The 13,910-nt window shown below is 37.2% G+C and overlaps 1 protein-coding gene across 1 annotated transcript; it reads right to left on the reverse strand.

Moving 5' to 3' along the window:
• Positions 1 to 8,799: 8,799 nt before the first annotated feature.
• Positions 8,800 to 13,221, reverse strand: LOC149241863 (uncharacterized). The gene is made up of 2 exons (XM_089370686.1): positions 12,156 to 13,221; positions 8,800 to 11,792 (listed from the first exon to the last, which is right to left on the reverse strand). The coding sequence occupies exons 1-2, from the start codon at positions 13,219 to 13,221 to the stop codon at positions 8,800 to 8,802; spliced, it is 4,059 nt and encodes a 1,352-aa protein (XP_089226812.1).
• Positions 13,222 to 13,910: the final 689 nt, after the last annotated feature.

Here is a 13,910-nt window from a genome sequence, read left to right on the forward strand (position 1 = left end):
TGTGAGGCGGAAAAACAACAGAGGCAACAGATATTTTAGAGGTCGACCTCATCAAACACATACTACCTTGACAAACTCGCCATCTCTCATTGATATTCCTATTTCATCTCCCATCTCTCCCAGGGAACTTAGAGCATGCATGCCCTCCAATAAACCCAAATGAACTCAATTCTATCATTGAATATAAGGGGTTTGGGGGCCCATCCAAAATTCCTCGCTCTAAGAGATCTTTTCATTTCATCTAAATCCAGCATAATTCTTATCCAAGAATCAATGCACTTTGTTGTCCAAACTATTAACTATTTTAGGAGGATGCTTCCCACATGGTATATTGTGGCAACAGATGCCACTGGTAGATCTGGAGGTCTTGTTATTTTCTGGGACCCAAGGGGGGGCAAATTTGAAGGCTTTTTCTTGTTCGATGGGTATACTCCTGGTAGGTGATATCAGAGGTATCCCAGGAAGATCACATATTCTTAATGTAAATGCTCCTTATAAAGAGAAGGAAGGTTTTTGAAATACTATGGAGGTATTGGGGATTCTCAATTTACCTTCTCTAATTTTGGCAGGGGATCTTAATTGTACCTTAGGTATAGAAGAACTATGGGGACAATCTAGGGTGGTAGACAGAATGGCACAGAAGCTAAGAGAAATTTTTCTTGTTCATAACCTAATAGATGTATTCCCACCCAAAAATGCTTCCACTTGGGATAATGGAAGAAGTGGCAATAAGTATATAGCTAAGAGACTTATGTTTAAAATAGCAACAAGAAATGCTAAAAATAGAAATGCTATAAATAACATTGCTATAAATAGCATTTCAGGTACTAGTGTTGGATATAGCAACAAGGAATGTTAAAATAGAAATGCTAAAAATAGCATTGCTATAAATAGCATTTAAGGATACATTCCAATTTTATTTAGTCTCTGAACTAAAATTGAGAATTAAAATTCAAATTTTATCTTAGCAGTTGTTTGTAAAATAATTCATTAATTCATCTTGAGTTAATTAGTTGGAGAAAATCAAACATAAAGTCTATGTGAAGACATGCAACAGTTATCCCTTTGATTGAGGAAGTTATCCCTTAATTAAGGAGATCAAGATGAGTTGTACTTTGAGTTGTAATTAGTTAGCTCAATCAACTAAGTTAAGTCCAGTTAGATTAGTTCCAACAGTTTGTGGAATTGATTGTGAGTTCAGTTAGTTAATGCATGCATGCAACTAGTGTACTTCATATAACTGAATATTCTCTCATAAATAACTCATGCATGTCAGTTCATACAGAGACCCAATTGAGATCAGACGAAGGGACAATGTACTATCAGTTAGAGGATTTTTCCTATATAGGAAACTCATCCATGTAGAAGAATTATATCTTTCAGGATTACACAGTTATTTCTGAGTTTTTTGAGTTGTGTGAGAGGTGAATTCACACAAGTGGCAGTATTGGACCCCAAGAGAAATTACCCAAGGAGATAGGACACTTGGAGGGCAGAGGAGAAGGTTTATGAGAATCCTTTGACTGTCTATGAGCAGTAGAGGGATTTTACTGAGAGTTAGATAGCTTGTGAGCTAAAGCTTTGTGTAATTCAGACATATTTCCACTTGTATGATAATACAGAGATCGGGGTTTTTAGTTGAGGCTTTCCCCAGAGTATCCTTCTATGCTTCATGTGATTGATTTCTTCTTCTCTGTTATATGTATCTTGATTGATCTAGCTCAAATTGATTAAGCTTCTGCAAAGTTTGATTGTAGAAGTAGATCTAGTATTTTGCTTTAGTATATTGCATTATGAGGCAATATACAGTGGGAAATTCTACAACATGATAGGTTTCTTGTCCATGAAGACATGATAAAGAAGATGGGGGATGTTAGATCTATTATTGTTGAAAATTATGTTTCAGACCATCACCCAATTACTCTGCTTTGGAATAGTTTTGATGCAAGGTTTGGTTTACCTTTTAAGTTCAATAGAATCTGGCTAGAAGATTCAAATTTTGATTCATTAATCCGATCATTCTGGAAGGAAAAAAGAAACACAAAGGAGGGCACTTTCAGCACTGAAAGCTTCATAAATAGGCTCAGGCTCCTTAAAATAGAAGTAAAGAAATGGGAAAGGAAGAAGGAGGAGGAACTGAGAAAGGATTTGGCCATAATCAAGGAGGAGTAAAAGGTCCTATATAACCATATTACTATCCATTCTCTTCCTCCCACAGTAAGCGAGAAAATTTGTGCTTTAGAACTTGGGAAAAAGAAAATTCTTCAAATAAGGGAGATGACCTGGAGATTGAAAAGCAGAGCACTATGGATCAAGGAAGGAGATAAAAATACCAAATTCTTTCACCGTTTTGCCAATCACAGAAGAAAACTGTATACAATTTGGCAAATAAAGGAGGGTGAAGGAAACAAATATAACAAGAAATCAAATATTTCATCTCTGGCGGTTTCATATTTCAAAAAAGTGTATAATAGAGTGGAAGTGGAGGATGTGGATGCTTAGTTGTGGGTAGTTGAAGAGTATCCCAAAATGTTTAATGAAGAGGATAATGTGGAGTTGTATAAGGAGGTTAAGGAGGAAGAACTGAAATGGGCCATTAAATCAATGAAAGGAGACAAAAGCCCGGGTCCAGATGGATGGACAGTTGAATTTTTTGCCCATTTTATAGACATATTTCAGGAAGAACTACTTCATATGGTAGAAGAATCTAGGACTAAAGGATTCATACATCCTCTGTTAAATTCCACTTATATCTCCCTTATCCCAAAGAAATCAGAGGTGGAAACCTTTGCTGATTACTGCCCTATTTCTTTGTGTAATCTATCATATAATATTATCTCTAAGATAGTAGCCAACATATTGAAAGTTTCTTTATCTAAATTCATCTCACATGAGAAATATGGATTTTTAAACAATAGAGTAATCCATGATGCTATAGCTGTTGCATAGGAATGTATGCACAGTATTAAATTAAAAAAAATGAATGCAGCGGTGATGAAGGTAGACGTAAAAAAAACTTATGACTATGTAGATTGGGGAATCCTAAGAATGGTGTTGTTTAAAGTTGGAGTGAACCTAGATATGATTGAATGGATCATAGGGTGTGTATCAACAAATCGCTATGCAATAATAATTATTGGATTGCCATCAAAAAGATTTGCTGCTCGTAGGGGACTCAGACAAGGATGTGCATTATCCCCTCTCTTGTTTATCCTAGTGATGGATGGATTAAGCCTAAAAATAAGAAAAGAAATGTCCACTGGTGAATTTGAAGCATTGAAAATTAGCAACAGTGTCACAGTTTCTCACAGCTTTTTTGTGGATGATATTCTATTGATGGGTATGGTAAACAGGATTAAATGGTTATCACTCTCATTACTCATAAAGAAGTTTGGGGTAGCCACGAGTCTTGTTCAAAATGAACAAAAATCTATTATTCTCTATGGATCATGTGCCCAGGATGATATCTCTTTTATTCAGAACTGTTTTGGAGTGAAGGCAGAAAATATAGATAAGGGTATGAAATATCTAGGGTATCGACTAAAGCCAGGATGCTACAAAAATGCAGATTGGATGTGGCTGGTGGAAAGATTCTATTGGAAGATTAAGGGATGGGAACATAGATGTTTATCTATGGGAGGACGTATCATCCTCACACAGTCAGTGCTGACTCAGCTGGGGATTTATTGGGCACATCTATTTTGTATTCCTCAAATGATTATTAATCTTCTAAATCGAGTAATGGCATGCTATATATGGTCTGGTGCAAGTAGGAACAACAAGTATCATTTAGTGAAGCTAGAAAAGATCACTAGACCCAAAATCTTGGGTGGTTGGGGTATTCTAAACTTAAAGTTCTTTGGATGGGCTCTTATTTTGAAATCTCTTTGGAGGGGTATCAATAGTAGAGGTATATGGGGAAAGCTGATCCAATCCAAATATATGAAGAATAAGGAATTCTCCTTCTGGTTCAGACAAGGAGAAATTGGGAAAAAAGGTGGCTCACAAATTTGGAACAGTTTTAGAAAGGTCAAGAATATTATTTTCCAAAATATCATGTGGCTTTTTGGATCTGGTAACAGAATTATGCTGGGTAAAGATTTCATTGTAGGAGCAGGTGAGGGTGTACCAGGGATAGTGGAACTGATATTGCATCTGAATAGAAGAGGAATTTATGTCCTAAGTCAGCTGATCAATGATTGGAATGGAAACATTCCAATTTGGCACAACTTCTCCCAACTGAATCTTGTTGATCAGCATAAACAAGATTGGATACAACTTGTAAAAACATTAAAGGAGGCAGGCTATTATCTCAAAATTTGCATGAAAGAAATTCAGAATGTTGAATACTGTTGGTTTCACAGTTTTTGGAAAATTAACATTCCAATTAAAATTGTAATCTTCCTCTTGGTAACATGGAAGAACAAAAATCTTACATGGGAAAACTTACAAAAGAAGAACCACCATGGTCCTGGGATATGCTATTTATGCAAGAATAATTCTTAGGACAATGATCACTTATTTTTACACTACCATAGATCTGTTAAAATTTGGAAACATTTCACTAGCAAGATGAAGATTCCTTTCACTTAGTTTAATACAATTGAGGAGTTCTTAAAATGGTGGAGCACTCAGAATAAAATTAGGAGATTGCTAGCTTTGGTTATTTTCTGGGAAATCTGGAAAGATCGGAGCCATCTCATTTTTTGTTTCAGCAGATGGGGGGGAACTTAATCTATGAATCCATAGAACAGTGGGTGGTATTAGAACAGAATGAAGTCACCAAGAAAAAAAAACGACAGAGAAGGGGAGAGTTCAGTCCACCAACTATCTGGTGGGGTTTTTTGATGGAGCTGCATAGGGAGGAAGATGTGGGAGCGTTTTTTACTTAAAATTGTCAGAAGAGAAGGAATTCCAGATACACTGGTATGTGGGTGAAGGAACAAGTATGAAGGTTGAAGTTGTTGCTTTATGGGGTTTATTATGGTTTATTAAGTTTTTGGATATCCCTCAAGTACAATTTTTTGGGGATTCCAAATGTATGATAGACCATGTTAAAAGGAAGAACAATATCCAGTGAACTTCTCTACAAGGTTGGCTAAGACATATAAAAAGCATATGGAGTTCCTTCCAGAATTCGTCCATTGAGCACATCAGCAGGGCACATAACAAAACTGCGGATGAATTATAAAAAAAAAGGACTACAAGCCACAAAATAAGGTATGCACATCATGATGAAAACGGGACTAGATGAGACAGAAGTAGAAAATCTAAAGGTGTCGGGATAGATCACTGAGGAGCGCACAAAAAGGCAGAACTTCATTGCAGATAAGTCCATATAAAATTCCTGTTTCTTTTTGTTTAAAGTTTTGTACAAATTTTGCATCTGATTTTGTATAGAAATCATATAAGGGAAGACTACATTAAGATTGTGATTTACAGAAAATGCAAATGATCTGAACCACATATTAGTCTCTGTGTAAATTGCAAAGGTGGTTGAGAGTAAATAGTATCATCAATGTTGTAATTTTTAGATAACAGTTCAGATGGATGTAAGTGGAGGAGCTTCTCCCCAATGTGGTCATGTTGTGAATATCTCAGGATTTATGAAGACGATATGTCCATCATAAATATGTATTGTTTTAACCATAATATAAAATGGAGAGTTTTTTCTTGCCAAAAATGAAAAGAAAAAAAGAAAAAAATGGTCGCATCACCAATAATTGCATCTCTTTGACCTGTCAACGCCAACTAAGGAAAATTTACATTATTCTGTACACATGGCTTTAACAATTTGTCTCACGAAAACAAAGTTTATATGACATCGCTTTTGTAAAAGTTTTTACAAATTCTCCAATTTCCCACATCAACATTTATCAAGTTCACTAGGAGAGATGAGATAATATTGTGGATTTAAATAATTTATTTTTGAAATAAAGGAATTCCTGGTTTCAACATGGAAGAATATCAAATAATTCTATTCAATATATATTAAACTATTGTTTTAAAATATATTATTATATTATTATTGTATAATTTTAGATATTGATTTAATATTCTATTAATTTCTAATTTTAAAATAAAATATTATTAATATGATAGTTGTTATTAATTTTTAATGACATGAGTTTTGTAAAAAGAATTAAAAAAAATGTTAAAATTTTATAAATTTAGATAATTCTATTCCATATATATTACACTATTGTTTTAAAATATATTATTATATTATTATTGTATAATTTTAGATATTGATTTAATATTTTATTAATTTCTAATTTTAAAATAAAATATTATTAATATGATGGTTGTTATTAATTTTTAATCACATTAGATTAATATGATGGTTGTTATTAATTTTTAATGACATTAGTTTTATAAAAAGAATAAAAAGAATCCGTTAATAACTTTGGATTATTATGAAATTTTTTTATTTTAATATAATTTAAAATTAAGATTTAATGTTGATTTTCTTCTCATATTAATTTATTTAAAAATATATTTTAATGGTTTAAATGGGGATTAATATTTTTATTATAATATGTTAATGTTATTTTTTTAATTTTTTTTTTAAAATATTATATTTTTTATATTAATAATATTTTTAAGACCTAGTTTAACTTAAAGATGAAATACTTTTTTGGGGATAATATAATTTCAAGCAAGATTATGATTTTTCATTATTTAAAATATAATTTTGAATGCAGAAATCGATTCAACACCACCAAAAACCCTCAAGGCACTCAAATTCTATAGATTAAACATCTTAAATTCAAGTTTTTTTTATTTTTTTTAGAGATTTTGGTTAAAATTAACCTGAAAAAAAATATAATTTTGTATATAAGTTAGACTATGCCTATTTTTAATACTATCAATATTTTATGAGCACTTTTTTTCTTGTCTTTCCAATGATTTACTAAGGGTATGACATGAAGCCCAATTCCAGACATACTTAGTTTTGACTAGATTATGAGACAACTCTTAGAAAACCTCTTCTCATTCATATAGTTTATGCTTTTTTATATATTAGGTACTTAGTCATAGTTATTTTCTCAATGGAACAAGACTCTCTTTTATCACTAGGTTGATTGTATTTATTTTGATTTTAAGATTATATAAATTATGAAAAGCTTTTGAATTTGCTTGATATTCCTTTACAATTCTCTGGAGATATTGCATCCCCAGATTTCATAACTGTATAAAATAATCAGCGATAAGTCTCAAAAAAGAATTTCCTTTTATCTAATAATGAATTGTTTACACAATTCCAATTTTTTAATTCTAAAATAAACTTTCCACCATCCATTTTTACTGATATAATTTGTATTTAATCTTATGTTATACATTAGTTTTGAAGTATTTGTATGATGCAACTTTCTTCAAAATTATGATTTAATTAATTTCATGGATTTTTAAATTTTAACTTTTATTTTACCAATAAAAGTCATACTTTAATAAAATGTGAATCCTTAGAATTTTTACTTGTTTGTCAAAGTCATCGAGACATATCCGTGAGATAACAATATATTATGAGAAAAAAAGATGAATTCTCAATATTCTCATTAGATTTGTGCAAGTACAAAATTCTTTCCCCACACAACTTTATAACTGCTAGACGTAAATGTAAAAGTGGCAAACAATAGAAAATTTTTCTTAGATCTAATATTAAAATTAATATATTCCAATCATCTCTCCTTACTTTTAAAATTAACAACAACATTCTCATATAACTTTATTAAAACCATATAACTTTATTATTAAGACCAACTAAAAAATAATAAGTAACAACAACATTCTCATATAACTTTATTATTAAGACCAACTAAAAATACTTTTATTCTACTCTATTCCAAAATTATTCCAAAACAATTCCGAATAATATTTCAAATTATTTTATAAAACAAAATAATATGAGAAATAACTTTATTATTACTATCACTTTCCCATAATGATACTAAGTGATTGGGAATGAAATGACCACTCATAAATTAAATTAAATTTTTAAAATTATTCGCTAATTGAAAACTTAAAAAATTAGAAATGAAACCTATAACTTTAAGTATTATAAATTATAATAAATTGAAAAACCCTTCAAATGTTCTTGATCACTTTCCCATAATGATACGACCTGATTGACAATGAAATAACAACTTATAAATTTAATTTAATTTTAAAAAGTATTCGCTAATTTAAAACGCAGAAATTTCAAATGTGTTTTAATATTTAATTATTACATATTATTAAAAAAATTAGTTTTTTAATCCTGTATAACGCTTACTATTTAAATCGATCTTCCTCATCTCATGATTGGTTTACGTCCTTATCAATAGGGATAAGAAATCATCATTAAAGCAATCTTTTATATTTTTTTTTTTGTAAATTTGACTACTGCTATTATATTATACAAAAATTGTTACAAAAGAGTACATCCGCCATGCTAAGATGGCCGCCACTGAACATTTGAGCGCGTTATGACTGAACATAAACCTGAAAACTATGGAGCTAAGGAGCTGTCCACTGACTCTAGACCCGGACACATGACAAACTAGTTACACGCAGATAACAAACTAGTTACACGCAGATTGCTTTCTGTCCCTGCCAAAATGACACGGAACTTCCCAACGATCCAAAGACGAGACACGTAACAGACATTGAGCTATGCTACCCGCTCCCATTACAGACTCAGAGCTACCATTCATACCTGTCCCAAGACACTTGACCAACATTACATACGATGATAAGTATCGTGCAAAAACCATGAAGCCGCCATTCTGGAACTGAAAGCGCAGCCAAGCAGAGGACTTACTCATCCATGGAGGTGGACGGTTGTTCCTCCACCACTCGGCAGGCGTAGGGATCAGAGGCGCTCGAATCCGTGTGGGGAGGTTCATTGCGTGCAGGCTTGCTTGTTCCAGCCGTTGCTCCCGCAGCCGCACCCGAGGCCTCCACAGCCGGGGGTAGAAGGTCCTGATTTCCCAGAGAAAGGCAATCCTGTTGAAGTTGAGTGTCCTTTGATTCATTGAGATGACCTGAGAAGGGTGAGCTATTCATATTAACTCCTTGGTTGGCCAGGCGATCTGCTACCTTGTTGGCGGATCTCTTAACATGTTGGAAGATAATGCTATTGGGGCTCCTGAGCCTGTCCTCCAGTGCTTCAAGTCTGCTGAGCAATCTCCAACTGGAAGCTACTTTGGCAGCAGGTGATCCTGCCTGAATTCGAATGGCTGCGTTGATGAGGATCAATGAGTCGCCTTCAGCTACCAGCGGATAGTATCCTTGTTGATCGGCTATACATATGCCTTTCCATAGGCCTTCCAGTTCTGCAACATTGTTGGTGTCATTGCCTATGGAGCCAAAGATAATGTGCTGAATGATACCTTGATCGTTTCGAATGACACTTCCGTATCCAGCTGGTCCTGGATTTCCTTTTGCTGCACCGTCGAAATTAAGTTTGAAGACTGATGATACTGGGGGTGTCCAATGAACAAGGGAGCCAATCTTGGGAGGGGATGAAGAGGGGGCAGAAGGTGGGCAAGCAATGTGGAGATCCCATAATTTCCAGACCTGTAGCTCTTGTGGAGAAGAGGGCCAGTCTGTTTCTTGCCATGTTCTTATCGCCAAAGTTTCTTGGATACTTTGTTTGAATAGTAGCCAAAGGATGTCAGGAGGGCGCTTTTTATTGTTGAATACTCTGTTATTCCATTCCTTCCATAGGGACCAATAGAGGAATCCTGGGATGAGAGCCCACAAAGAGTTTAACAGCGGACTTTTATACGGCGATTTGTGCCAGGTTCTCAGTAGGTTTGCGATATCTCCCTGACGGTGTACTCTTCGTTGATTGCATCGTTCTATTTGATTCCAAAGATGGGCTGCGAGGGGGCATGTCTCCATGAGGTGCAGTATGGTTTCCGACTGGAGAGCGCAATTTGGACATATTGATGGCCCAATGAATCCTCTTCTCTGCAAGTTGGCCCAAGTAAGGATGCGTTTTTTGCTCAACAACCATAGGAAGGTTGAAACTTTGGGCCAAAGTTTGGGCTGCCATATATTATTCCATAACGGATCTCTGTTGTTTTGACTTGGAGCATATCGCAGTATATAAGCCTCTTTCGTGGTGAAGGTTCCCTTTGTTGTGTTCCCCCATCTCAGCTTATCCTGCTTATTTGACTGCTTGATTTTCCTATGGTTTAATTCTTCCTCAATATCTGCGTGGGTCTCTTCTTGACATCCCGGTTGCCATGAGCAAGCTGGCTTCCATTGTTGGTAATCGCTGTTTGCCTGTTGTTGCCAGAATTGGGAGATGCGAACCAAACTGTGGCTTTGCATGTAAGTCTGCCAAAGTGGTTTGTGGAAAATCGTGGCAAGCTTTGGAAGTTGTTGCCACGAATCTTCCGATAAACGCGCTGAGTTACCGGAATGAACTTCCCAGAAACTGTACTCCTGTATGAATGCACTGTGTAGCTTAGCCGCATTCCAGATCATGGAGCCAGAGATGCTTGGACTTATTCTGATGAGATCCTCCCATTGACTGCCAGGTGCATACTTGGCTTGCCAGAGTTTTGCCCATGGAATTAGAGGTTTGACCAGCCAGTTCCACCAAACTTTCGCGCCCATGGTATGATTACTTTGCATTGGATCCCGCAGGCCTAATCCTCCTTTTGATTTAAGTTGGCATACTTCTGACCATTTAACAAGGGCCCATTTCCTGTTGAGAGCTGTGGATCCCCATAGAAAGTTCCGCTGAAGATTTCGAATGGCTTTGAGTACCCACTTGGGAGCAGCTAATATGGAGAAGAGGTAAAGAGGCATAGCCTGGAGCACGGACTTGATCATTACAAGTCGACTGGCTGTGTTTAGCGATCGGTATGTCCAGGATGAGAGTCTGGCTTCCATCTTGTCCAGGAGCGTGCGCCAGGATGCATGCTTGAGAGCAGAGACCATAAGAGGAGCACCCAAGTATTTGGACGGGAGCACTGCAATGGTGAAGCCAAGGATGCGCGCTATATTCCTTTGAATGGAGACAGGGGTATTGAAAAAGAAGAGCTTAGATTTAGAAGCATTGATGGAGGTCCCTGAGGTTTCAGAGAACAGCTCGAGCAAGGCTTTGAAGGATTTAGCTTCAGAAGAAGAAGGATGGCCAAAGAGCATGGTATCGTCGACAAACTGTTGATGAGATAAGGGGGAGAGGCCATGAAGCGTTATGCCTCTGATTGCTTGAGAGGAGATAGCATGGTGTATAAGGCGGCTGAGCCCTTCCGCCATCAGAACGAAAATGAAAGGCGAGAGGGGGTCCCCTTGCCGGATGCCTCTTGATGAGCGGAAAGGCAAAGATGAGGAGCCATTGAGAAGAACCGAGAAACAGGGAGATGAGATAAGGCTCATGATCCATCTAGTCCATGTTACATTAAAGCCAAAGGCTAGCCGCATCTTCTGAATATACTCCCAACTAAGCTTGTCAAAGGCTTTAGATAGATCAAGCTTCATAATCATACCAGGTTTCTTTAGGATTTTTAGGGAGTGGAGCACCTCATTAGAAAGGATGATGCCATCCATGATTTGGCGACCTTCGACATAACCCATTTGTTCCGGAAGGACAAGAAGCGGCAGGAGGGGTTTGAGCCGATTGGCCACTACCTTGGAGATGAGTTTATAAATAACATTACAGAGGGCTATGGGCCTGAATTTGTCAAGCGTATTGGCTTCTTCCCCCTTGGGAACCAGAGCAATGAACTTGGAGTTGAGAGAGGGGAGGAGCCAGTGCATGGAGCGAGATTCTTCCACTAGTTCCCAGACCTCTGCGTGTATTAGTTCCCAGAAATCATGAAAAAAATTTGCATTAAAGCCATCAGGTCCAGGAGCCTTACCATCTTTTAACTACGCCATTGCTTCCTCTACCTCTTGCTTTGTGACTGGTTGCAGCAAATTTTTGTTGTGTTCTTCTGTGATGAGCTTGGGGATGTGCCTAGTGACCTCTTGTATTGCTGCTGTTCTGCTTCTGGTTTGTTCCTTAAGTGCTTCCTGAAAGTAATCCCTTAGCTCTTTTTCCATATCTTCATGCGTTTCTAATTTCTCCCCTTGGTTATTGTTGATGAAGGTAATGTTATTGTGCATTCGCCGTTGAATGGTAGATCGATGAAAGAATTTTGTATTTTTCTCACCTTCTTTTAACCATTTTATTCTGGATTTTTGGCGCCAGAGGATTTCCTCTTGAGATCTCCGAGCTTCTAACGCTGTCCATGTGGCTTGCTCCTTGTCTGCCAATTCCTCTGTTTTGCCTTCTAGGATGATTGTTTGCTGTATTGTGCTCATTTCCTGTTCCAGTTTTTTCCTAGATTCCGTGATGTTCCCGAATTGAGTTTTATTCCACACCTTCAATACTTGCTTGAGATGTCGGAGTTTCTGTTGAAATATGAACATCTTTGCGCCTTCTGGAGGAGAGAATGATTTCCATGCCTCTTGGACCACCTCTTTGAATTTGGGATGACTGGCCCAAAAGGCTTCATATTTAAATGGTCGATTGCTGTGTTTACCAGGTCTCGTCCATTGCAGCATGATTGGCCAATGGTCCGATCCCCCCTGAGGTAGGATGGAAGCGTTAAAGTCTCCGCCCAGGTGGATAGCGTTGTCTGAGATGAGAAAGCGGTCAAGTCGCGAGGCAATATTGTGTACTCCCCTGCACTTGTTCGTCCATGTGAAGGTGCCATTGGAAGTTTGTATGTCTATAAGCTGATTACTTCGAATGAAGTCTTTGAAACCGGCGCTGTCATCTTCTAGCTTCATGCGCCCGCCTTTTTTTTCTCCCAGATGAGTGATAAGATTGAAGGCGCCTCCACTTATCCACAATGGGAATTGTCTGGTTGAGTTTAGATCTGTTAATGCTTCCAGCACATCTAGCTTGTGGTGCATATCTTGCGGGAAGTATGTATTGGTGAGGAGTCCATGAATGTCCGTTCCAATAAGATGAAAATTAGCTTGAATGAAATGGTGGGTTGCATGAAAGTCTTGTAGCTTCAGGATTTGCGGATTCCATGCAATGGAGAGCCCGCCCGACGCCCCTACTGCGTCCACGGAAACTGATCTACTTCCGCTCCAGGCTTTGCGAAGGATCTTTTCAAGCGCTGTACTAATACTTTTTGTTTCTTGAAGGAATACCACTGCTGGTTTTTCCAACTGTATCATATTCTTCAACATTCTGTGTTTCGAAGGACTGTTGAGCCCACACATGTTCCAGGAGATAAGCTTCATGGGGAACTTTGGGGGTGGGGCTTGTAAAACGTGGTCAACTTCGGAAATCTCCCAGATTCCATAAGTATTTCTCCTAGAATGATGGTTCTTTGCAAATCGGTTTTGCGTCCTCTTTTCTTGGTTTCTTTTTGGATTTTCTTGCCGTCCCATGGACTGCCTGCTTGTACTCCAAGACATTTGTTGTGCTGAGCTTTGGCAAGGACTCCTGCAAGTCTGTCTATTTCCCATGGGGGGATTGAATTATATTCTTTTTGCTTGCAGGCCTCTTCAAGTTTAAGTATATCCAGACCATCTATACTTACCGTTTCTTGATCTTCCTCCATAATAATGGGGATGTTCTGAGGGTCTTTTGTAGCCTCCTCATGCAAACTGAGGGCTAGTGCGGCATCAAGATCCATGGATGAGGGGTGTATATCAGCTTCTATGGTTGGCATTTTGGCATTCGAGTCAAGAGGAGCATTGGCCATTATAGAGGAGGAAGGATCCGAGGGGTTTTTAAGATCCTTGGATGATGATGGCTGCAGAGGCGAGGCAGGGGATACATTTGGCTGTGAGACTGAGGGATCTTGAGGAGCGAGGGCTTGAAATCTGTTTTGGGAGGCTAGCTTTTTGGGGCTTGAGGGAGTAGCAGCCTGTTTTTTAGTATGTCTGCGTCGAGAAGGCACTTT

Source organism: Pinus tabuliformis, chromosome 8 (assembly GCF_031772625.1).
Source record: "Pinus tabuliformis cultivar Carrire ecotype Pingquan chromosome 8, CPIR1, whole genome shotgun sequence".
Classification (NCBI taxonomy): domain Eukaryota; kingdom Viridiplantae; phylum Streptophyta; class Pinopsida; order Pinales; family Pinaceae; genus Pinus; species Pinus tabuliformis.

Bases quoted from the DNA above. Each gene is read 5' to 3' on its own strand.
- LOC149241863 (XM_089370686.1), bottom strand. From the start codon at position 13,221: ATGTGTGGGCTCAACAGTCCTTCGAAACACAGAATGTTGAAGAATATG. The intron at 11,793-12,155 runs GTGAGAAAAATA...TAATACACGCAG, and splicing joins AATAAAATGGTTAAAAGAAG to AGGTCTGGGAACTAGTGGAA.